The sequence below is a fragment of the Cetorhinus maximus genome, chromosome 22, assembly GCF_964194155.1.
Source record: "Cetorhinus maximus chromosome 22, sCetMax3.hap1.1, whole genome shotgun sequence".
NCBI classification, from domain to species: Eukaryota; Metazoa; Chordata; class Chondrichthyes; order Lamniformes; family Cetorhinidae; genus Cetorhinus; species Cetorhinus maximus.
Window position 1 is genome coordinate 6,544,018 of NC_135900.1, and position 26,014 is coordinate 6,570,031.

The 26,014-nt window shown below is 43.1% G+C and overlaps 1 protein-coding gene across 2 annotated transcripts in view; it reads left to right on the forward strand.

Annotated features, from left to right (window-relative positions):
* polr3b (polymerase (RNA) III (DNA directed) polypeptide B) overlaps positions 1–25,602 on the forward strand; it is a 97,893-nt gene extending 72,291 nt beyond the window's left edge. For both annotated transcript variants that reach the window (XM_078567684.1, XM_078567685.1), the window contains 8 exons: positions 2,392–2,550; positions 9,611–9,728; positions 11,965–12,107; positions 16,850–16,953; positions 20,207–20,373; positions 22,761–22,874; positions 23,606–23,779; positions 24,979–25,602. In XM_078567684.1, coding sequence (XP_078423810.1) covers positions 2,392–2,550; positions 9,611–9,728; positions 11,965–12,107; positions 16,850–16,953; positions 20,207–20,373; positions 22,761–22,874; positions 23,606–23,779; positions 24,979–25,108 — 1,109 coding nt within the window. In that variant the 3' untranslated portion in view covers positions 25,109–25,602. The remainder of the gene's footprint in view (positions 1–2,391; positions 2,551–9,610; positions 9,729–11,964; positions 12,108–16,849; positions 16,954–20,206; positions 20,374–22,760; positions 22,875–23,605; positions 23,780–24,978) is intronic.
* The last annotated feature ends 412 nt before the right edge of the window (positions 25,603–26,014 follow it).

Below are 26,014 nucleotides of genomic sequence, written 5' to 3' on the forward strand. Positions count from 1 at the left end.
GGGGGAAGGACATATAATGAAATAGAGCGGAGACCCCAGCCCCCCTTTTTCCACCCCCCGCATCCCCCCCACCCCAAAATTAAGCCTGGGATGTGAAGCATCAAGGACAACCTTCCTGGTGGAGTTAAGGGCCTCATCCCACTGCTGCTGGTATTTAACCACGACATATGGGCAAACTGACAGGGGAACCCTTGTGGGCATGCCTGCTGCTTTGGTAGGGGTGGTCTCTCCTTCTCGGGGATCCTGTGCCCAATGGAGGGACATGCTGATGGCAAGGGAGGCACCCTTGAAAAGACACTTTCCTGCCCTTCATAACTACCCTCGCCCTCCCGAGGAATTCCCTGACTGGCCCCTGTGACCCTGTCCCACTCACCTTGGTCCAGTGAAGATGTTCAGCCTCTGGCCTTCTGCAGTACCAGCAGCGGCCACTGCTCCTGGTGGCAATGCCGGCCTTCCATTGGCCAGAAGCCGGAGACGGGAAAGAGCCCTGGTGGAGCCAGGAACCCTGTCGCCGACCAGTGAGCTGCCTAATTAGGATTTCTCCTGGAAATGTCTGTGGTGGGGTTGCCACCAGTTCTCCAGGCGGTGGACAGCCCACTGCCGTGACCATTAAATTCCGCCCATAACGTCTAAATCACAGGCTTATGTTTGACCACCAGTAGCTTATGAGCTATAAAATGACCCAGGTGCTTGCTAACTCCTCAGTCATTGGAAGCTCATGCACTCTGAGCGAAACAGCACTGCACCTGCTGATCTATGGTGCCTAACACTCTCTGGTTGACCTGGGCTTTCCCAGTATTAAAGATTAATCTCCCTGACACTCATACGTTCTATCTGGATGAAAAATCAGAGGCACAGTTTCTCCTCCAGTTTGTCCCTGACAGATTGAAATAAACAGCAGTGGGGCTTGTGCCCTCCAGTATAACCACATAGCGGATGGAGCCGTTTCTGGGAAGTTGGGAATTGTGGGTATTCTAGCCGCCATTCCAACAACAGCTTGCATTTATATTTCACCTTCTAATGTAGTAAAATGTCCAAGGTGATCGAGCAAAATTTGACACTGAACCTCACAAGGAAATATTAGGATAGATGACCAGAAGCTTGGTCGGAGGTTTTAAGGAGCGTCTTAGAGGAGGGTAGAGAGGCAGAGAGGTTTAGGAAGGGAATTCCAGAGCTTGGGGCCCAGACAGCTGAAAACATAGTTGCCAATAGTGGAGCAATTTAAGATTGGTGATGTGAAAGAGGACAGAATTGGAAGAATGCAGAGATCTGAGAGGGTTGCAGGGTTGGATGTCATATTTGACCCAAGAGAGAAGCTCCACAATATCTGCTCCGTCACCAAGACCGCGTACTTCCCTCCATAATGTCTTCCACTCATCTACTAAAACTTTTACCAATGTCTTTGTTGCCTCTAAATTTGAACAAGCTCTCCTGGTCTGCCTTTCAAGCCGGCATCCTCCATAAACTTGAGCTCATCCAAAACTCTGCTGCCTGAACCTTAACTCGCACCAGTTCCATTCACCCCTGTGCTCACTAACCTACATCGATTCCTTTTCCAGCAGCACTTAAGCTTTAAAATTCTGATAATTCCGATCTTTATTTTCAAATCCCTCCATAGCCTTGACCCCATCTCCCCCCCCCACCACCGTCCCATCCACCCACCCCCTCACAACCACTGCCAGTGTAACTTCATCCACCCATACAAATGTTGTATGGGAAGCATTTTGTGAGGTTCTCACATGATGGGACACTCGATTGGTCCCATTTTTTCCTTAAATTCGTTGCCTGAAACCATAAAGGCAATGCACCATGTGAATCAAGAGGGCCCCAAAACATACTCTCAGCGAGGCCGACGCTCGGTTTATTTTAATCTTCCATCCTCTTGCATCCCACTGTGCAGGAGTGTCTGAACACTGAGTGTTCCTTGGGAAGATGTTGCCTATCCTTCAACTGGTAGCTTTATAACAGAGGCAGCTAATGCAAAGCTCTCTCTTCTGAGTCGGTAGCATAACATTGTAAAGATAGTGAAAGATACCTGGGAACAGCAAGGCTGTTCATTACCATTCTGCCCATTTTGCCACCCTCGGTGTTATAATCCAGAAAACTAAATGTTGATATTGGGGGATTCTTCAATGGTAATGCCATTGAGTGTCATGGGGCGATGGTTAGATTCTCTCTTGTTGGGGATGGTCATTGGCTGGTACTTGTGTGGCACGGATGTTTCTTGCCGCTTGGCAACCCAAGCCTGGATATTGTCCAGGCCTTGCTGCATTTGGACAGGGACTGCTTCAGTATCTGAGGCGTCACGAATGGTGCTGTGAGAAATTTGGGGACTGACTGATTGAGGAGTGCTTGATTGTAATAATTGTTGCATTTATCTTTCCACCCAAGGTTTTGGAAGGTGCCTGGTGTATAAGAACGCAAAATGTACACTTAAACGCTATACCAATCAAACTTTCGACAAAGTCATGGGTCCAATGCTCGATGCAGCGACACGAAAGCCAATTTGGCGGCATGAAATTTTAGATGCAGACGGCATTTGCTCACCAGGTAAAGAAATGTGAGATATGTTGGGTTAAATTAAATCTTGAACAAACTGTAGTTTTTATCAAAATATTTAAAGCACATGGGATTGGGGGAAATATGCTGTATAGAGTGAGAATTGGTTGACAGACAGAAACAGAGTAGGAATAAACTGGTCATTCTCAGGTTGATAGGCTGTGACTAGTGGGGTACTGCATGGATCAGTGCTTGGGCCCCAGCTATTCACAATCTATATCAATGCTTTGGATGTGGGGACCAAATGTAATATTTCCAAGTTTGCTGATGACACAAAACTTGGTGGGTATGTGAGGAGGATGCAAAGAGGCATCAAGGAGATTTAGACAGACTAAATGAATGGGCAAGAACATGGCAGATGGAATATAATGTGGAAAAATGTGAAGTTATCCACTTTGGTAAGAAAAACAATAATAGTTGTTTGGTAATACAGAACTTGAGCATTGATGGAAAAAGGGACATGTCTAAGCTTTTTGTATTGTACTTATCAGGGCACTTTGCAAGAATACCAATATAAGGGGAAAACAACAACTTATACTGTACGTGAAGGGAGTGCTGAGTGGTTGGCAAGTGGCGTTGCCATGGAGAATGCACCAGTGATGGTGACTGACAGTTTACAGCCAAGCATTGTTTGAAATTTAAACCAGGCATCTTGACCATGATTGGTCAAGACATTGCCCTGAGCAATGAGTTAGCGAATGGCTGTCGCTTATTTTGTCTAGCTGAAACAGGCGCAATGTGTGTACATGTTCTTTCTGTCTGCAAAGAGCAGGGCCCTGTGTATTAATATATGTAGCTTCCAGTACACCCACATGCACCACATTGCGAGCCCGACTGACAATCTTAAATTGGGTGTCAGCGTCATTCTTAGCACACTGAGGAATATTTAGCAAATATTATTTATTTATTATTTATCAGATTCACATCTAATATTGGAGGCTGTGTTTTGAGTTTTGCAAGCACGGGCTGGTTGGGTACGGACTGTACCCTGCCCGTTGCGAACAGCGGCTGGGACATGCTGTTTGATACGATCTGCCAGTCTTTGGGATGTATGGCCAACAATACCCAGCATCACACCGGCACTGAAATTTATATACCACATTACTCATCTGTGACAAGCAGAACATCTTTTTGGCTTGACGGCAGCATCCTATTGGTGGCGAATACCACTTGTGTTGCTACTGCATAGTAGCAGCGTGTAACAGCTAGCTTCACCTGCTGCTCAAATTTTTGAGATACCTTGCCCTTAATCTGAGGTAGATTGGGCATTTTTCGGGGCTGCAAGTGACGGCCTTAGGCCCATTCATGAGTTTGTGTAATATACAGTGCGAAATGATTTGATCAGTGTAGCCACTATCCTACAGGATGCCTTTGATGCGCCTTATTTTAGCTTCCATGGAAAGCAAATGGCTCGAGCCCTATTTACAAGGTTGCCGATAAGACCAATCTTATAACGTGTGGAACTGTAAGACTCCCAATGCGTATATTGACTAGTGAAGGTAGGCTTGCGGTAGAGAACCCCCGGCAGATTTCTCAACTAGCACGCCAAGCATGGGGAGTTCATTTGACTGTTCATTTCAAAGGTGAATTTGAGCGCAGGATGGAGTCCATTAAGGCAAGTAAGGAAATTGTTACATGCAGCTGCAGATTTAAATATATCATATGTCCTCCACATATCGGAAACATGCGAGGAGTAGGAGATTAGGTGTTATTCCATCAAAGACACGTTTCTCATGGAACCCAACAAAGATGTTTGCGAGAGCTGGGCCGAGAGGGGATCCAATGACAACACCATCTATTTGGGCATACATGGTGTCATTAAAACTGAACTCAACTGCATAAGTTGCTGAGTTCATAAGTTTCAGCTAAACAATGCTTGGCAGTTAACTGTCAGCTACCATCACTACTTTCTCCATGGCAATGCCACTTGTCAAGCAATCAGTACTCTCTTCACATACAATATAAATTGTTGTTTTCCCCTTATATTGGCATTCTTGCAAAGTGTCCTGATGAGTGCAAGACAAAAAGCTTCGGCATGTCTCATTTTTCAGGAAAAACAGTAATGCAGAGTACTTCTTAAATGGGGAGAGAATGGGAAGTGTTGATGTCCAAAGAGACCTCGGTGTCCTTGTTCATATGTCACAGCAAGCAATTAGGAAGGCAAATGGTATGTTGGCCTTTATTGCAAGAGGATTTGAGTACAGGAGTAAAGATGTCTTGCTGCAATTGTATGGAGCCAAGGTGAGACCATGCTTGGAGCAGTGTGTACAGTTTTGGTCTCCTTACCTAAGGAAGGATTTGCTTCCCATAGAGGGAATATAGCAAAGGTCCGCCAGACAGATTTGTGGGATGGTGCAATTGTCCTATGAGGCAATTGGGCCTGTATTCCTTTGAGTTCAGAAGAATGAGAGTAGAGATGTCTAGCTGCAATTGTATAGAGCCATGGTGAGACTGCAGCTGGGATATTGTGTTTTGGTCCCCTTCCTTATCAAAGGAAGCATGTACTTGCCATAGAGGGAGTGCAACGAAGGTTCACCAGACTGTTCCCTGGAATGGGGAGGAGTGAGATGATCTCATTGAAGCATGCAAAATTCTTACAGGGCTCGATAGGGTAGATGTAGGGAGGATCTCCCCCCTGGTTGTTGGCAGTGAAGCAGGTGAGGTGTGGTCTAGAACCAGGGGACACAGCCTCAGAATAAGAAGTAGGCCATTTAGGACTGAGAGGAGGAGGAGTTTCTTCACTCAGAAGGCGATGATCCTTTGGAATTCCCTATCCCAGAGGGTTGTGAAGTCTCAGTCATTGAGTACGTTCAAGACAGAGAAGATAGATTTCAAGATATTAAAGATTTTAAGGGATATGGGGATAGTACGGGAAAATGTCATTGAGATGGAAGATCAGCAATCATCTAGTTGAATGGCAGAATAGGCTCACGAGGCCAAATGTCCTATGCCTGCTCCTATTTCCTGTGTTCCTAAGTGCAGTTTGGCAATCCCTTCTTTTCAATGACTGATTCTTGCTTCACAGAATCGCAGAATTTTAACAGCACAGAAGGAGGCCATTCAGCCCATCGTGTCTGCACCGGCTCTCCAAATGAGCATTATGACCTAGTGCCATTGCCCTGCCTTTTCCCCGTACCCCTGCAAATTGTGTCTATTCAAACAATGATCTAATGCCCTCTTGAATGCCTCGATTGAACCTGCCTCCACCACACTCCCAGGCAGCGCGATCTAGACCCGAACCACTCGTTGTGCGTAAAAGTTTTCTCTCGCATCACATTTGCTTCTTTTGCAAATCACTTTAAATCCGTGCCCTCTCATTCTTGACCCTTTTATGAACGGGAACAGCTTTTCCCTATCTGTCTGATTTTGAACATCTCTATCAAATTTCCTCTTTGCCAACCTCTCCAATCTATCCTCATAGCTGAAGTTTCTCATTCCTGGAACCATTCTTGTAAACCTCTTGTTCACTCTCGCCAATGTGTTCATATCCTTCCTATAATGTGGTGTCCAGAACTGTACATAACACTCCAGCTGAGGTCTAACGAGTATCTTATATAAATTCAGCATAACCTCCCTGCACTTGTAATCTGTGCCTCTATTAATAAAGCTCAGAATACTATGTGTTTTATTAACTGCTCTCTCCACCTGTCCTGCCGCCTTCAATGATCTATGCACATATACACCCAGGTCTTTCTGCTCCTGAACCCCCTTCAAAATTTCACCCCATATTTTATATTGTCTGTCCATGTTCTTCCGACAAAAATGCCTCACCTCACACTTCTCCACATTGAACTTCATCTGCCACCTATCTGCCCACTCCACAAACTTGTCTATATCCTCTTGAAGTTCCACATCGTCCTCCTTGCAGTTCGCAACTCTCCCAAGCTTCACATCATCCACAAACTTTGAAATTGTCCCCTGCACACCAAGACCTAGATCATTAATATACATATACCAGGAAAAGCAAGGGTCCCAATACCGACCCTTGGGGCGCTTCACTACAAACCTTCCTGCAGCCTGAAAAATATCCATTGACCATTATGCTCTGTTTCCTTTTTTCAGCCAATTTTGTATCCATGTTGCTATTGTCCCTTTTATTCCATGAGCAATAACTTTTCTCTCAAGTCTGTTGTGTGGCACTGTATCAAATGCTTTTTGAAAGTCCATGTACACCACATCAACAGCATTACCCTCATCGACCTTTTCTGTTACCTCTTCAAAAAACTCCAAGTTAGTTAAACATGATTTTCCCCTTAAGAAATCTATGCTGGCTCTTCCTTATCAACCTATATTTTTCCATGCAATTACTAATTCTATCCTGAATAATTGTTTCTTGAATCTTGCCCACCACTAATCAACCCATATTTTTCCATGTGACTATTAATTCTATCCCAAATAATTGTTTCCAGAAGCTTCCCACCACCGGAGTTAAACTGACTGGTCTGTAATTGCTGACAATCTTTTTTGAACTAGGGCGTAATGTTTGCAATTCTCTAGTCCTCTGGCACCGCCCCTGAATCTAGGGAAGACTGAAAGATTATGGCTAGTGCCCCTGCAATTTCTACTCTCCCTTCCTTCAATATCCTTGGATGCATCTCATCCAGTCCCAGTGCCTTGGTATTGTCACTGGACTAGTATTCCAGAGACCCAGGGTAATGCTCTGGAGACCCGGGTTTGAATCCCACCATGGTAGATGGTGCAATTTGAATCCAATAAAAATCTGGAATCAAGAGTCTGATGATGAAACCATTACCAATTGTTGTAAAAACCCATATGATTAACTAATGTCCTTTAGTGAAGGAAATTTGCTGTCCTTACCTGGTCTGGCCTACATGTGACTCCAGACTCACATCAATGTGGTTGACTCTTAACGGCCCTCTGAACAAGGGCATTTAGAGATGGGCAGTCAAATGGCCAGTGATGCCCACACCCCATGAACAAATATGAAAAGGAACATCCCCTTTGTCCAGCACAGCAATGCTCTCCTTAACCAATACTCCCCTTTCCCTTCCTTCCTATCTGTTCTGAACACCTTATACCCAGGAATATTTAACACCCATTTCTGCCCATTTTTGAGCCAAATCTCTCTTATTGCCACAACATCATATTTCCACATGGCAATTTGCACCTGTAACTCCCCAATCTTATTTACTATACTCCGTGCATTCACATATATGCATAGTAACCCTGATTTAGATTTTGTTACTTTCTCCCTTACCCCGACTTTACCTATTAACTTAATATTCACTATACTAGTGCTATCTGTCCCTCCCAGTATTTTTTGCACCTTGTTAATACTCTCTCATATTTTCTCTTGGCTCCCACACCCCTGCCGAGTTAGTTCAAAGACCTCCCAACAGCACTCGCAAAAATCCCCGTAAAGAAAATTCATTTAAACTGTAGTAAGTATTGTCAAGTCTACATCACAGAGATAAACCATTCAACCCAACTGGTCAATGCCAGTGCTTATCCTCCACACGAGCTGCCTCTCATCCCTATTCATCTCACCCTATCAGCATATACTTCTATTCCTTTCCACCTTATGTGTTTATCCAGATCTCTGAAGGCAGAGAGGCAGGTTAGTGGGGTGGTGAAAAAGGCTAATGGGACACTTGCCTTTATCAATCGAGGCATAGATTACAAAAGTAGGGAGGTTATGTTGGAATTGTATAGAACCTTGGTGAGGCCACAGCTGGAGTACTGTGTCTGGTCTCCACATTATAGGAAGGATGTGATTGCACTGGAGGGGGTGCAGAGGAGATTCACCAGGATGTTGCCTGGGATGAAACATTTAAGTTATGAAGAGAGGTTGGATAGACTTGGGTTGTTTTCGTTGGAGCAGAGAAGACTGAGGGGCGACCTGATCGAGGGGCACGGACAGGGTGGATAGGGAGCAGCTGTTCCCCTTAGTTGAATGGTCAGTCACAAGTTCAAGGTGAGGGGCAGGAGGTTTAGGGGGGATGTGAGGAAAAGCTTTTTTACCCAGAGGGTGGTGACGGTCTGGAATGCGCTGCCTGGGAGGGTGGTGGAGGCGGGTTGCCTCACATCCTTTAAAAAGTGCCTGGATGAGCACTTAGCATGTCATAACATTCAAGGCTATGGGCCAAGTGCTGGTAAATGGGATTAGGTAGGTCGGTCATGTGTTTCTCACGTGTCAGTGCAGTCTCGATGGGCCGAAGGGCCTCTTCTGCTCTGTGAATCCAGTTTCCTCTTAATTGCTTCTATATTGTTTGCCTCAGCAACTCCCTGTGGGAGTGAATTTCATGTTCTCGCCATTTCCTGTGTAAGAAAGTTTCTCCTGAATTCCCTGTTGGATTTATGAGTGAATCTCATTTTTATGGCCCCTAGTTCTGGATTCCCCACAAGTGTTTCTCTACATCTACCCTATCAAACCCTTTCATTTTTCTAAAGACCTCAAAAGCTCCAGCAGGGTGAAGACGGAAACAGATGTTGTAGTGATGCCACTTTCACTCACATTAGCTGCTTGGAGCTCAAACTGAACAAAATGGAGTTCCAAAGTGTCATTTTGGACCCAAAACGTTAACTCTGTTTCCCTCCCCACAGATACTGCCAGACCTGCTGAGTATTTCCAGCACTTTCTGTTTTTATTTCAGATTTCCAGCATCTGCAGTACTTTGCTTTTATTGAATAAAATAAAGACTTGGGGAGGTAATAGTGGACTTCCAGTGCCTGTGGGACCTTTCTCCGCTTTGCTTACCAGCTCCAAACGTTGGAGATCAAGTGTAGAAATTAGAGGGGAAAACATTTAACTTTCATTGGACTTAGAATATAGAGGGAACCTAAAACTGTCGTTAGCCATTGGATGTGGATATTGGATGGACTACATTACGTTCAGTGTCTCTGGATAATTCCAATGATATTAAAGTAAAACATGCAGTTTACCCTTTTCTGTTGATTAGAATAAATCTTATTCTCGCCACTTGCAGTGAATCACTCTGTAAACGGAATTAAGTGTTTCACTCTTATCCCATGATACAGTGTGTGCTCCTGACCGAGAAACAATTTCCATTTCACTTTTATTTTTGGTTAGGTGAGAAGGTGGAAAACAGACAAGTGCTGGTGAACAAATCAATGCCGACGGTTACACAGACTCCACTAGAGGGAACCGCACAATCTCAACAGCCGCAGTTTCGCGACGTTCCAGTCACGTACGTTTAAACACTGACCTCTGTCACTCCTGGAAGCCCACCTCGGGGCGGGGGGAAGAGAAAGGAATTGGTTGACTGAAACCATGGTGGAAAATTCTTACATTAAAGAGAAAAGAGAGTATTTGCCTTTATATAGCACCTTTCACATCCCCAGGAGGCCCCGGAGGGCTTCACAGCCAATGAACACTTTTGAAATGCAGTCATTGTAAGTGAACATTACACTCAAGTTTGCACATGAGAAGATCCCAGAAATGACAACGAGATCAAAAGGAACAAGCTGAGGAACAGAATGAGACTGTTCATCCCTTCGAGCTATTCCACATGAGGGATGTGGGCATCATTGGCAAGGCCAGCATTTGTTGCCCCTCCCTAATTGCCCCTTGAACTGAGTGGCTTCCTAGGGTATTTCAGAGGGCAGTTAAGAGCCCCTATAGCCCCATACTCTTTTCACACATTGATCCAATTCCTTTTTGAAAGTTCCTATTGAACCTGCTTCCACCGCCCTTTCAGGCCGTGCGTTTGAAGTTGCAACAATGCACTGCATTAAACATTTTCCCCCCCTCTTGTTAGGAGAGATGCTGGGACGAGGCCCTGTCCACCTGCCCTGTGGTTCAGGTGAATGCTAAAGTCCCAGGGCACTATTGGAAGAAGGCCGAGTGTCCCTTGTGTCCTGCCGTGCGTTCCTCTAACACTGCACAAACAAACTAACTGGTTACCCATCGAATTTCTGCTGGTATATCTTGATGCGTGCAAATTAGTGAATGCGTTCACCTGTCTAACAGTGACTGCACTTCAAAGTCATTCATTATGTGCACTTTGGGCGTTTTCAGAAATGCGCTAAGATGTCATTTAAGTTATTTTTTTCCTGTGTAAAAGCGAATAATAAAGAGGATTTTGCTCTGTAGTCTTAACACCAATGAGAGAGGAATGGCACTTCTAGCCTGATCCTTTTACCTGAGTCTGTAGAATCCTGATAATATAAAGAAACAACCGGTAGAATGTAATAGTTCCTGTAAATAGTTCAAACACATCACTTTACATTCATGTTTGTGTTTGGGAAATGAGCTGAGCTGTGCAGAATTAAAGCACTTTGTGGTAGGTCCACAGCTCTATGCTCCCATAAGGAGAATACAACATAAAATTGCAAGGAATAGGAGCAGAAGTAGGCCATGTGGCCCCTTGAGCCTGCTCCACCATTCAGTAAGATCATGGCTGATCTGATTGTGCCGTTAGGGCCACTTTCCTGCCTACACCACACCCCCCACCCAATAAGCTTTGATTCCCTTGCAGGGCAAAAATTTGTCTAACTCTGCCTTGGATATATTCAATGTCCCAGCCTCCACTGCTCTGAGGCAGAGAATTCCAAACACCAATGACTCTCTGAGAGAAGACATTCCTCCTCATCTCCATTTCGAAAGGGAGATCCCCTTATTTTTAAACTATGTCCCCCTAGTTTTAGACACCCCCCAGGGAAACATCCTCTCAGCATCTATCCTGTCAGCCTCGCCCCACCCCACCCAGAATCTTATACGTTTCAATAAGTTCACCTCTCATTCTTCTAAACTCCAGTGAGTAGTGGCCCAATCTGCACAACATTTCCTAATAAGAAAACAGCTTATCCCAGCATCAACCTAGTGAACCTTTTCTGAACTGCTTCCAATGCAAGTATGTCCCCCCTCAAGTAAGGACACCAAAGCTGTATGCAGTACTCCAGGTGCAATCTCACCAATGCCCTGTACAATTATAACAGGACCTCCCTACTTTTTTATTCCATCCCCCTTGCAATAAAGGCCAACATTCCACTTGCCTTCCTAATTACTTGCTATATCTGCAAGTTGACTTTTGTGATTTGTGTACAAGGACAGCCAGATTCCTCTCTATGCAACATTCTGTAGTCTTGTCGCCATTTAAATAACATTCGGATTTTCTATTCTTCCTGTCACAGATGGGATGACAGCTCTGGAACCCGGATTCTCCAATTCTGTTGAGCAGAGTTATTACCCCCACTGCCCCTCCCCATACTATCCCAGCAACCCCTCCCCAATCCTGTTAGAAGGGCTGGATCCCATCCATACTCAACCTCTTGTTGCTTTGGCTGCTTAACATTTTGGAATAAATGAAATACTTTCATGCGATTGCAATTTACGCTAGACCGTATATAGCTGAGACCACTCACCATATTGAGCGGTCTATAGCTCAAATTGTTGACATCGCCCGATGTTGCTTACGTTAACAGCTACAAAGGAGCAACAGATTCTTATATCGAGAAGGTGATGATCTCCTCAAACTCAGAAGATGCGTTCTTAATTAAAATCCTGCTGAGACAGACGAGGCGCCCGGAGATTGGTGATAAGTTCAGTAGCCGGCATGGACAGAAAGGTAAGGCTGTGATACGTGGCATGCAGCTCATGGTGTCCGTTCCACATTGCACACGGCATTTATAAGTAAGCGCCCACAGTGGGGGGTGGGAATTCAAAAGTGAGAAAGTGATGTTTATGTTGTGCAGAGCCTTAGTCCAACCCCATCTGTAGTAACTGCGATTAGTTCTGGTTCCACATCTCAGGAAAGAAATATTAACCACGGAGGAGGTGCAACACAGATTCACCAGAATGACACCGGGGCTCAAAGTATTAAATTAGGAGGGCAGGTTGTGTAAATGTGGCTTGAATTCCATAGGCAGACAGCACAGGTGACTTAGGGGTTTGACTGTGCACAGAAACACACGTTGTTCCTTCAGAGTAGGTCTCGGCACAAAATCCATGCTTTCTCCATTGAGTCTCAGTTACAAATGTGCATGTGCCTCTGTGTAAATGGGGAGCTCTGCCTGTATTACCAAACAAACGGGTTTTATTTGTGGCTACTTTCGATTTACCATGCAAAAAAATAAAATCTTTGCCACCCGTGATTTACTCTCTGCATTTAAAGTTTTCTTGGAGCTTTGACTACAGAAAGGTTCATTTGTGTGCAGCAGACGTGAAGGGCTTTTGAGAGAGAGTAAAAGAAGCTGAATCACGTTTAAAAAAAAACAAACTGTAGAAGTAGCCAAGACGATGAGTGATGTCAATGTTAATAACACGAAAAGAGATCAGGAAAGGACAACGTGCATCTGTAACGTTTTAGATGTTAAGGTTGACATCCGTTCAGCGTGATGCATAGCCATTATTTTCTCTACTTGTTGATCCTAGCAGGCTACAAATTCATTCTGTTGAGTGGATAGTTTTCAGGCGCTGAACTTGTTTCCCAATCGAGTGAGTAGGTGACCTGCCGGTTTTGAAGAGTGGCCCCCACCCCAAAACCGCTCGCCCAATGCCGCCGGGTTCCCTTGACATCACTTCCACTGACCTCTCCGGAATATATCCAGCCTGGGTTGGCAACCTTAATTTTCATGGCTGAGAGCAATAGATGTTTGTTGGGGAGGGTATCAAGGAATATAGAATAAAGGCGGTTAAATGTAATTTAGGTACATCAGATTACATAGGATATACGGCACAGAAACAGGCCATTTGGCCTAACCGGTCCCATGAGTCTTAATTTTGTATAATAACCCCTTGTCTGGCACCTTATTGAATGTTCTTTGAAAATCTAATACCCTACATCCACTGGTTCCCCCTTATCCATCTTGCAAGTTAATCTCATAAAAACTCTAACAGATTTGCCAAGCACGATTTCCCTTCCATAAATCCGTTTTGATTCTACTTAAGCATATGATTAAGTTCCCTCTTTCCACATCCCTAACAATAGACTCTAGCCTTTTGCCTTCTACTGATATTAGGCTAACCAGCCTATAGTTCCTCGTTTTCGCTCTCCCACCTTTCTTAAATAGCTGGGCTATGATTGCATCCTCCAATCCTTGGGAACTTTCCAAAATCCAAGGAATTCTGAAAGATCAAAACCAATGAATCTACTATCTCCGCAGCTACTTCTTTTAAAACCCTATGATACAGGTTATTGGGCACAGGGGATTTGTCGCCGCTTAATCCCATTAATTTTACCAATACTATTTCTTTGTTTAGAATGGTTTCTTTAAGTTCCTCATTCTCTCTAGTTCTTCCCAGCTCTGATGAAAAGTCATTAACCTGAATCATTAACTCTGTTTCTCCCTCCACAGATGCTTTCAGACCTGCTGAGCATTTCCAACATTTTCTGTTTTTATTTCATTCTTCCTAGACCCTTGGTTTCTCATTATTACTGGATTTTTTTGCCTTCTACCATTAAGACACATACAAAGTATTTGTTTACTGTCTCCATCATTTCTTTATTCCCCATTATAATTTAACCTGTCTCTCTCTCTAATAGACCCATGTTTACTTCATTAACCTTTCCTATTTACATATCTATAGAAATGTGTACAATTTGTACTTGTGTCGTTTTCTAATATACACTTTTTTTCCTTATCAATTTCTTGGCCTTCCTTTCCTGAATTCTAAAATCCTCAAGTTTGCAATTCTTTTTGGCAACATTATGAGCCTCTCCTTTGATCTAATATTATCTTTAACTCTTCCTTGTTAGCTATGGTTGAACCACTTTTCCCACAGAGTTTTTGTGCCTTAGTGGAATGCACTGGTGTATTTTTTTTACAATTATGTATTAATTCTTTAAATCCTAGCCATTGCTTGTCAACTGTCATATCTTATAATCTAGTTTCCCAATCTACCCTACCCAACTTGCCCCTCATACCTACATAGTTTGATTTATTTAAATTTAAGACCATAGTTTCAGACTTAATTAAATCACTCAAATGCAATATAAAATTCTATCATATTATGGTCACTCTTTCCCAGAGGCCCCTTTACAACAAGTTTATTAATTTACCCTATTTCATCGCACGATGGCCAAAATAGTCTGTTTCCTTGTTGATTCCTTAACCATACTTATCTAGTAAACATTCCACGAACTCGCCCTCTACCTATTACTGTGAATTTGGATTTCCCGGTCTATATGACGATTGAAATACCCCATGATTACTCTATTTCCCTAATTACTTGCGCTCTAACTTCCTGATTTATGACTGGCCTAATCCTTTTGCTTTAATGGAGTTTAAAACTTTTAAATGTCGCACAATGTTAATTATTGCCAAATTACTGCTGCAGCGTGAACTGTAAGAATTTGACATATGAAGCGATCGGGGATGTGCCCAGCTCAAGGCATGGAAATAAATCATCTTAAGATGTTTTGTCCTAGGTGGTTTCACCAGTTTAAAATTGCGCTTTTTAAAATTAAGTGTTTCTGCAAGTTTCTAGTAGGAACGTTTGACTAGTGCAACTTATTTTATTTTGAAAACCTTTTTAAACTCTCCTTGGTCATTGTGACATCGCTGTGAAATGTGAAAGGCACAAACAGCTATAAAATGTCCCGCAGTGCATGTTTTCAGATACAAGTACTGAACTGGTAACCTTGTGACCTCCCAATTAAGTATGCAAAACAGTTACATTACCATTTTATGGCACATAATTGCCTCCCACAAACACAATCTAGGAGTGAAACAGTAAATGCAAACTGTGTTGCAAAGAAACCCTTAACCCATTCTTTCCATTCGCAGCTTCGAAAGGCTCTGTGCTAATTGTTTTCTAATAGCTCCTCGCAAGAGAATTTTAATCTTTCTGTATTAATTAGTATTCACTCTCTTATGTTGCTCTATTTAGTGGGAAAATATAGCTGAGCCTGAGGAAAATCCTATATAGAAAAGCTGAAATGGTTTAAATGGGAGCCTGTTACCAGAGTTCAACAAAATACAGAGATCAAAATAGTCTCTGATTCTGGCAGCGATTCTGGCTTTACCTCCATTTAGTGATGGTCTTAGTCTTTTTTTTTTTGGAATTTTTGATAAGCTCCACAAGCTGTGACTTGAGTTGCTCCCGAGTATTTTTTTTTAATGTTTTAATTTCCTGACTGCCCACTGAAAATCATTTTGCTTTTTTAAAATGTTGTTGCAGGATTTGGATGTTTTTTTAGTGCAAGAGTTGCGTTTAAACCTTGAAGGCAATAAAATAGACTTGTGCAATTAAATTGGGGAAATGTTATTAAAATCCCTTGGATATGGTTAGCCCTGTCAGCACTTTCACTGGATCACAATAGGTTAATTATTTACTTTAGTCACCAGTCTCTTCATCTAATGAAACCCACAGCTGTGTTGGATCTGTGCTTGGATGTGTGGATCCCATTGTTATACAGCTCACCAAAGGCTACATGCTGCCTCTGATGGAGCAGCCTCGCTTCTTTCTGTTTTCTTGCCTTTCTGTGTCAATTTCATGCATCTTTTATCATTCCCTTTCACACAAAACAAACAACACACACTGGCTCTCTGTAGCCTTAGCAGTCGACATTTTCCACAGTCTGCTGCCATTCACAGTTGTGCTTATTTCATACAAGAAAGTTGCATAAAGTTTTCCCCAAAGATGCTTATTCACCTGTTAAACCAGAAGTCTTGGTTGGCGAACTGTAGGGTCTTTTAACCCCTTTTTTTTTGGCTGCTGTTTATCCTGTGGCCTCATCGAAGCGCCAGGAACCCCCCCAGCCACCGCGCCCCCACCCCCAGCCACCCGCATCCTAGACCTTCCCAACCTGCCGACAGGTATTGCGTGCGATTCATTATCTCCTATCCAGTAAAGTAAATCTCTCTATTCTGTGGTAAGGTCCCTCTCTTAACCTGGCTGAGAATTCCTAACGCCCGTCATCGCTAGGTTTAAACGACTGTACCTGTAGACCTGCCGGGTACTTCTTGCCCATCGCTGGTTATGCTGCTACAGCTCCGTGGCTTGTTAGGAGTTAGTGACATTGGTGTGGGTCTGGAGTCAGCTATTATTTTTACTGATACGAGCACTTTATTTCCAGTTTATTTTAAACCACGAATTCAAAAGCTCGGACTGCCATGAACTTCTATTTTCTGGATTTAGCCCCAGCCTCCAGCCCAGTAACATAACCATTTAGCCATTAAATTAACCTATTTTGATCCATTGAATGTGCTGACAGGGCTAGTCATGCCCAAAGGATTTTAATAGTTTGGAAATGTATCTATGATTACCTAGTCTCTGCAGAATACTAATGATTGGATAGTGCATTTGTGAATAATTGCAATAGATACTGCATGCAACTGCTAGTAAATCTCTCTCTTGCTCCCCTAGGTGTCTGCGGTTTGATTGTGCCTCAAGAAGACATGCCATTCTGCGATAGTGGAATCTGTCCAGATATCATCATGAATCCTCATGGTTACCCCTCCCGAATGACAGTGAGCCTCAATCGTCTTATTCTGTGTAGCATTAGTTTTACTCCAGATGTATTGGAATGCTAGTAAACTACCGATCTCCCTCGAGTGAACGGAGCGGAGGCCAAAGTTTTTTCACCTAACTGGAAGAAAAAACTTCCGTAAAGGGATTCCCGCTTTTGTGCGGCACTCCCTGAAAACTGTAACTGGCCCTTTAGCGTTCCACTGCTGGTTCAGCACCTGTTCTGCTGAATTCCACTTTATAACAACACTAAGCTTGTAATTTAAATCATGTCTAGGATTCAGCTAGCCCCTGGAGCGAGACTGCCTGGGGCCTGTATGATTACAGCACTCCAATTCAACCTTGTAAATCCAATTCAGTGCCAAACCTGGTTTACAAAGCTCTCCGAGGTCAGTCAAAATTCTGGGGCACTTTTTCAAACCTGCTTGACCTCAATCTCGTCGTTTAGAAAATAGGAATTCTCACTTGCCACGCTCTAACTGTTTAATTTTGGCAAAGATCTCTAACCGTGTGTGTATCCGGGCAGATAGACGCTCACTCCTAAACAGGGAGAGCTAGAGGTTCCAACCAGTCAAAGAAGCAGTGCAAACAGGGGCACTACCTCGTAACCCAAACAGCAGCTGAGACCAACAACTCCATGGGGTAGAAACACACTAAAAGACTTAACTGTTTGTGTTTCATTTTTAACATGAGCTCCGGGAAGCTGAGGGTGCTTAGTTAGCTTTTAACTCAGAACCGCCAATGCAAAGTTTTTCACACAAAGTGTTGTGGAATTCTGTAATAAAAGCAAAATACTGCAGATGCCGGAGATTTGAAATAAAGACGGAAAGCGCTGGAAAAACTCAGCAGGTTTGGCAACATCTGTGGAGAGAGAAACAGTTAATGTTTCGAGTCCAACATGACTGCTTTTCGGAGAGTTCCGAGGAAGTGTCACATCGGACTCAGAATGTTAACTCTGTTTCTCTCTTCACAGATGCTGCCAGACCTGGGTTTTTCCAGCACTTTCTGTCTTTATTTGTAGAATTCTGGAATTTTCTTTTCCAGAAGGCTGTTGATGCTGGGTGTCAGCTGGGACTTTTAAGACTGAAATCAATAGATTTATGTTAGGTAAGGGTACCGAAGGATATGTAACTTAAAGATGTAAGTGGAGTTGAGATACAGATCAACTGTGACAGGCTGAAAGACCTCTCCCTGTTCCTAGTGTTCCAAAACATCTTAGGTGAACAGAACTGCCAATTTGTGCTGTCAAACTTTGAATTATCGCTAACAATGTCACCCACCTTTAAATCTAAAAAATAACAAGTGAAGGGGATACTCAGTAGAGTGCATACCTCCACCATGCTGTGTTAACTCAATATTGTTACAATTACACAGCTGTTCCTTGTGGCTTTTTCCTGTCTTGTTGATGCTCTGTAACTGCAAAGCAGAAAAAATAAATATTTTTATTAAGTGCTCCCATCTCGCTGAAGAGGCTTTAGGCCAAATTACATCCAATAACCTGTACGGAAAACTCTGCTCACGTTTTGGCAGCGGTGGCAAATTCCACCATGGCAGCTAAGACAATCCGCAGCATCTTAAATGATCAACAACTTTTAAAATTAAACAACCCACAACATTCTTTAAAGAAAAGATCAATTCGCCCTGTTTCCCAATGTTAACAGATCCTTTGAAAGTTTCCCGAATCCAGATTTGGATCTGTAACTTCACCAAAAACTAATCAGTTCTTCTTTGGGCCATACCCTTTCTGTGTATTAAGTTTCATTGAAATCTGTCCGTGTCATGAAACTATCAAAGTATATAATATTGGAAAATATCTTTCTTTTAAAATAGAGGTTGAGTATGTGGGTGTGTCTTAATTGGATTAAAGCCAGCTAGCCTGGGTGCTTTGGTGTGTACTAGTTTTGAGATGTAAGAGAGGTAGAGTGCATTTGCATTTTTTGAATAGAGCATTCAAGAAGGCGAGTGAAATCTGGCACCTAGTGAGCAGAGACCAAGCAATATGTTTATATTGCTAATAAAATTGGTACTCCAGAAAGGAGTTTTATTGTTAGAAGAGGTTGGTGATACAATGAGAATTTGCATTCTATGAGATGTGCTAGGTATAACTTCAGCCATTTTCATGTGTGCGGGGCAGAAGCAATGTAAGATCAAAGCAGCTGTAAGCCTACAACTGTCTTCACAGGAACCAAAGTGAAAGGAACCTCATTTTGAATTCGTAAGGTTTGCCTGCTGTCTGGTTAAGTCTATGGGTTGCTGTTATCTTAATGGAGATTAATTTGGGAATTTGTTAAAAGTTATGATAGTAGTGATTTGCAGCCATGCATATGCATTTAACTTGTGTAAATTAATCAAATGTTTCCTTTAGTTTGATATAAAACTCGAGAACTGGTGGTCTGATTCCTAAATTTAGATTTGCAGCTCAAACACATCACTTAAACATATAGGTTATGACAGTTGTTTAAAGTTTCCCTCTGGGATTTTAAATAACCCAGCTTTTACCGAAAAGCTGTCTCATAACAGTCCAATATATTGTTTACAAACTGGCCACCATACATTACCCCCGCCTACCTTAGTGGCAGGGGTAAATATGATCAAAGTAAAATAAAAAGGATGATAAAGTTGTTGGTCATAGTTTAATGATTTTTGAAGGTAACAGATATTTTTACAAATGTTTCTTTGTGGCACGTGGCATGGGTGACACTGGCAAGACCAGTGTTTATTGTCTATCCATTGAGACAGAGGAGAGACCAGAACCTCTCGTAATCAACTTCCCAAAACCTCATCTTTCATCTTGTATGAAATCAAAAAAGAAAAAAATTGGGGACAGACTTGCTGATAAAAAGGTTTAACTGGTGTCTAATTTTAACGTTTATGTACGTGTTACAGTCAGGCAGACAGGAAAGGGGCAATTACTAGAGAAACGAAAAATAAATCCCACACCTATCCCCAGGGACACCACTTTTAGACGGGAGAGAGGTGGCAGGGGTCATTGAAAGCGGCTGCCAAAAGATAAGAGCGTGGTGGCTTTAGTAGTGGAAACACTGGGATTTGATGGAGCGGCTGGGGGAATGGGCAGGGAGCAATCTGGGGGTGGGAGGGCACATTTTGGACAGGCCGCTAAGGTAGGGTGGAGCAAAGCAACGGTGGTATTTGAAGACAGACATTTGAGAATTTGTGTAGTGGTTATTGATTTTGAATTGTGGCTTTCCAGGATTTGTTGGTGTGTTGCTTGCTTTCATCTCCCTGTCTCCATAGGTCGGTAAGTTGATTGAGCTGCTGGCAGGGAAGGCTGGCATCCTGGATGGCAGGTTCCACTATGGCACTGCCTTTGGCGGCAGCAAAGTCAAGGATGTTTGCGAGGATCTGATACATTACGGCTATAACTATCTTGGCAAGGACTATGTAACCTCTGGAATCACTGGGTATGTCTGATTTATGAACTTATTCCCGATGCACTTTAATAAACCTCAGAACCATTCTGACTTTTGTGGAGAGACAAGAGAAATTGGGCTTGTGTCCTCCTGAGAGTCCATAAGGAGAGTTTTGATAAATGTGTTCAATAGAGTAAATAAGGAGAAACCATTTCCAGTGGTAGAAGGATCGATTACCAGAGGACACAGATTTAAGATAATGGCAACAGAACAAGAGGGGAAATTAGATTGTTTTTTCATCCAGTGAGTTGTGACCTGGAATGCACCACCTGAAACTGACTCAGTAGTAATAGGAATTGGATAAATACTTGGAGGAATGTGTGCAGAGCTATAGGGAAAGAATGGGGCTAATTGGATAGCTCTTTGAAAGAGCTGGCATAAACAAGATAGGCTGAATGGCGGCCTCCTGTGCTACATTATTCTGTGATTTTTCTGTATTCTGTTACAATTACAGGATATGGTACAGTCAATATTACATTAGGTATCTTTGGCTTTTAGCAATGAAAGTATACCAATACATAATCTCTGCTGCAAAGTATGCAATTCAAACCAATGTGACTTAAGTGTGGGATTTGAAAACAATGGGAACTACCTCGTCCATGTCAGCTTAGGACTTGTACATGTAAACTTATCCAACGTCTCAGTGCAGTTCTGAGGGAGTGCCACACTGTCAGAGATACCATACTTTGGACGAGACACAAAACCAAGGCTCCGCCTGCCCATTCAAGTGGTCAATATCTATCCCTTACCAAAAACAGATTAATTAGTCGTTTATCTTATTGCAGTGCGTGCCAATTTATTGCTCTAGTTGTCTAAACAGCAACAAAGTGCACTTCATAAAGCAAATAATTGGCTATAGGAGCTCTAGGATATAACAAAGATGTAAATCTCCATCCAAGTGCAAGGCCCTTTTTTCAGATGTTGAAGACAAAAGTATGGAATGCAAATTTGGTGAACTCTCAGGAGACTTAACCCTTGATCAAACTGTAGTGATTATTCCATATTTCATGTTTGCATCTTGAATGTTTGTGATAGAAAATCTAATGTATGAGTAGAGATCTGGACAGTTAATCATTCTAAAATCCCTAAAATGTCTCTTAAGTGCAGGGGGTTGCTGGGATTCTTGGACTGTATTTACATTACAGCTGGAGTGCAAACATTTTTATTCATTCACTCTCTGGATATGGGTGTCATTGGCAAAGCTGGAACTTAGAGTTGCCCTTGAGAAAGCTGTGGTTGCCTGCCCACCTTGTTTCACTGCAGTCTATGTGGTGACATTACTCCCACAAGCCTTGTTAGGTAGGGAGTTCCAGGACATTGATCCAGAGGCAATGAGAGTTTTGCTGTGCACCATATGAACAAGGAGCGGGAGGAGGCCATTCAGTCCCTCAAGTCTGCTTCGCCATTTCATAAGATAATGGCTGATCTGATAGTAACCTGAAATCTGCATCCTGCCTACCCCCAATAGCCTATCACCCCCTTGCTTATCGAGAATTGATGCACCTCTGACTTAACAATATTCAAATACTCTGCTTCCACCTTTTCAGGAAGAGAGTTCCAAAGACTCACGACCCTCTGAAAAAATGTCACCTTGTCCCAGTTTTAAATCAGCAACCTCTTATATTTAAACAGTCACCCCTAGTTCTATATTCTCCCATAAGAGGAAACATCCTCTTCACATCCACCCTGTCAAGACCCCTTAGTGTGCAATACCCACACCCACTATTGGCAGCTGTGCCCTAGCCCAAGGCTCTAGAATTTGCTGACAAAGCCCTCTATCTCTGGGATAGGGGTGAGGGGGTTACCTTTCTGGAAAAGCTGGACAGACAGGGAGTTTAGAAGAGAGAGATGATCTTATTGAAATATATAAGATCTTGAGGGGACTTGACAGGATGGATGCTGAAAGGATGTTTTCCCCTTATGGGAGAGACTAGGGCTAGGGGAAACAGTTTAAAAATAAAGGCTGAGATTTAAGACTGAGATGAAAAATGTTTTCTCTGAGGGTCGTGAGTCTTTGGAATTCTCTTCCCCAGGGAGCGGTGGGGGCAGGGTCAATGAATATTTTCAAGACAGAGGTAGATGGATTCTTGCCTAACAAGGGAGTCAAAGGTTATCAGGAGTGGGCGGAATGTCGAGTTGAGGCCACAATCAGATCTTATTAAATGGCGGAGCAGGCTCCAGGGGCCAAATAGCCCTACTCCTGCTCCTCATTCGTATCTTTGTATGTCTCGTCCTTGTTTTTAAAAAAAATCTTTAATGTATTTCGCTATTAAGCCCTGCCTCTCGCTCGCGCGCTTTGCTATCTTACTCTCGTGCTCAGGCATGCTCAGTCACCAACTCCCTCCCAGACCAACTCCCTTTCTCGCTCTCTCTTCCAGTGAGCCATTGGAGGCATACATTTACTTCGGCCCTGTGTACTATCAGAAGCTGAAGCACATGGTCCTGGATAAGATGCACGCTCGGGCACGAGGTCCTCGGGCTGTCCTCACCAGGTGAGCTCTCGTCAGTGCTAAATTAATTTTGCCGTATTATTATTGATTATTAATCCTGCTCTACTGTATAGGGATCTGCTGTCAGAATTGCTGGCCAGCTGATTGGAACGGTTCCATTGTGTACGGTGAGAAGTACAGATCCTGAAGTTAACGCGATTGAATTTTAACTTAATGTTTGTTAAAACCTGTGAACTGCGTAGGTTAGTGTGAACCTGACTGTTTGCCCACTCCCTGCACGTTGTGTCCCCTGTACAACTTCCACTTAACAATGTTCTGAAAATTAAATCAAAAGGACAGATTAAGGAATTGGAATAAAAGGTCCCAAGATACAAACAGGAGGAGGACATTCAGCCCTGTGGACCTGTTCGAACACTTTATTAAAAGCAGGCACATGTGTCCCACATCTCCATTTAGCTGCATTCGCTCCATAACCCTTGATACCTTTTCCTAATGAAAATCTATATGTTTCAGTGTTGGAAATTTCAATTGGTCCTGAGCCTTTTGAGAGTCTAGAAGAAATAATAAGTAAATGGAATGAATTTAATTGTGTTAAATAACCTATTTTGAACTATTGCTGTGATCAGGCTGGTGATCAGTAGGAGTATCTTGGAGCAGTGTATAGATGGTGAATGACACAAGGTCTGCAGTGTTGGTACTTTCTGTGTAACTTGGCAGCTTGCAGGCGGCTCTGAGCCTTGATATGATGATTCTTGCAAAACTTGACCCTCCAGGCAACCAACAGAAGGACGATCTCGCGATGGAGGTTTGCGGCTTGGTGAGATGGAACGCGACTGCCTGATTGGCTATGGAGCTAGCATGATGCTGCTGGAGAGGTTGATGATCTCAAGCGATGCGTTTGAGGTGGATGTCTGCGGGCAGTGTGGTCTCCTGGGATACTCTGGCTGGTAAGTACAGCTGCTTTATTCACTTGTTGAGAGGCGGCCTGAGAGAATTAGCTGCCATTACCCCATCAGCCATGGCTCAGTAGGCAGCACTCTCACCTCGCAGTCAGAAGGTTGAGAGTTGAAACACCTCTTGAGAGACTTGAGTGCAAAATGATTCCAGTTGGACACCCCAGTGCACTGTGGGGGGGCAGGGCCGCACTGTCGGGGGGCAGGGCCGAGGGAGCGCTCCACTGTCGGATTCGACATCTTTTAGCTGAGATGTTAACTCATGACCCTGCCTTCCCTTTGGGTATAAAAGATCCCATGGCCGTATTTCAAAGAAGACCAGGGGAATTCTCCCCAGTGACCTGGGACCAGTATTTATCCCTGAATCAGTATCACGAAAACAGATGATCTGGTCGTTATCACATTGCTGTTTGTGGGATCTTGCTGTGTGCAAATTGGCTGCCATGTTTCCTATATCAAAAGTACTTCGTTGGTCGTGAAACTCTTTGGGAGGCCTTGAGATTATAAAAGACACTATAAAAATGCAAGTCTTTCTTTCATTGAGTCAGGGAGGCCGGACAAACCATTTTTTTCCCACAAATTACCAGAATTATTGATTTTTAACTTCATCACTTGACAGGATGGGAATTGAACCTGATTTCTAGTTTCTCATCTAGTGCTATAACCACTGCACTGCCATAACCTCTTCGTGGTCATTATCCTGGTCCTTGGCAACTTGCTAATGCTTTGGAAATGTGACTTAACGCTAAGCGTTTTACCCGTGTTAAAATGGCATTTGACAATTATCCGGTGTGCAGCGATTTGAGATTTTTGTATCACTTGGCTGTGTTGTACAGTTTATCTGTATCATGCTCAGAAAATCTTAAATGCTTTGGTTTTCTGGAATGCAGTTTTAAACACTGCAGAACTATATTCACTGTAAACCCCCAATAACTGTGTTTTAATATCGCTTCAGTTCTGCGCTGGTGTATTGGAGACATCAACTGTAGTTGGTGCAGATTTGCACTTTTCTGACCTAGTGGGGTCTGTCCCTCGTGTGATATCTCAATTTAAAAGGCCTGTTTCCTTCTGCATTCCTGGGCGGGGACTGATTTTTGTGTCGTTTTTTTTTTAAAAAAAGCATTTTTTAAAGTAGTTGGATAATTTTACTCAGCCCAGTTTAGAGATGATTTAAGAATGTTTTGTCTTTCCAGGTGTCATTACTGCAAGTCATCGTGCCATGTTTCCTCACTGCGTATCCCATATGCCTGTAAACTGCTGTTCCAGGAGCTGCAGTCCATGAACATTGTGCCCAGATTGAAGCTGGCTAGGTACAACGAATAATCTGCCCTGGAAAGCGAGGGAGGTGTTTTAAGCAGAAATGGCACAAACTCTCGTGGCACAGAGATTCTCCCCAGAGCATCACCGGGCTGTTGGAGGGGGAGATCGAAACCTCCGATATGCCTGTTTTATGCTCCCTGCTCAGCTCAAGTTGACAAGGAGAGAGAATCATTTGCTTGTGATTGATGGGCTGATACAATACAGCAACACTGACTGTAGCTGCCTTCATAAAGGTCTGGCTGGCTCCCTTGAACCGAGGGAGCAGAGTTAATACAAGGCCTTGTGTTTGTTCACCAAAATTAGTTTTGCTATCAAACAAGAAAACAAAACCGCCCGACATCATTCAGTTATAAGCGTCACAGCTGGGAGTAGCTGAATGGCCAAGACAGACTCGAAGAAGAAGGGTTATTTAATTTAATTTTTGGAAGGTAGCTGTATCTGTTTTATTCTGTATGCTATGGATACTTCATTTCAAATAAATCTTTTTTACAATAAAATGTCTGAGTTGAGCTCGCCTGGCAGTAATGCTGACACTGTGAACCTGCAATCACTACCATCAGGATAGGAGCTGAGGGAGGCCATTCAGCCCCTGAGCCTGTGCACTGCCATTTAACAAGATCAGGTGAATTCTTTAAGCGAGAACTAGAGCAAACACAATAAGTTGAGAGGGGAAGTGAAGAGGAAAATAAGACTAGCAAAGAGAGGGTATGCGAATAGAATGGCAGTCAACATGAATTGGAACCCAAAAACCTTCTACCAGCATCTAAATAGTAAGCAGGTAGTAAGAGGTGAAGTGGGTCACATTAGGGACAAAGAGTGATATATGCTTAGAGGTGCAGGGTAAGGCTAGATTACGTAATGAGTACTTTATCAGTGTTTACTGAGAAGGAGAAAGCTGACAAAATATCG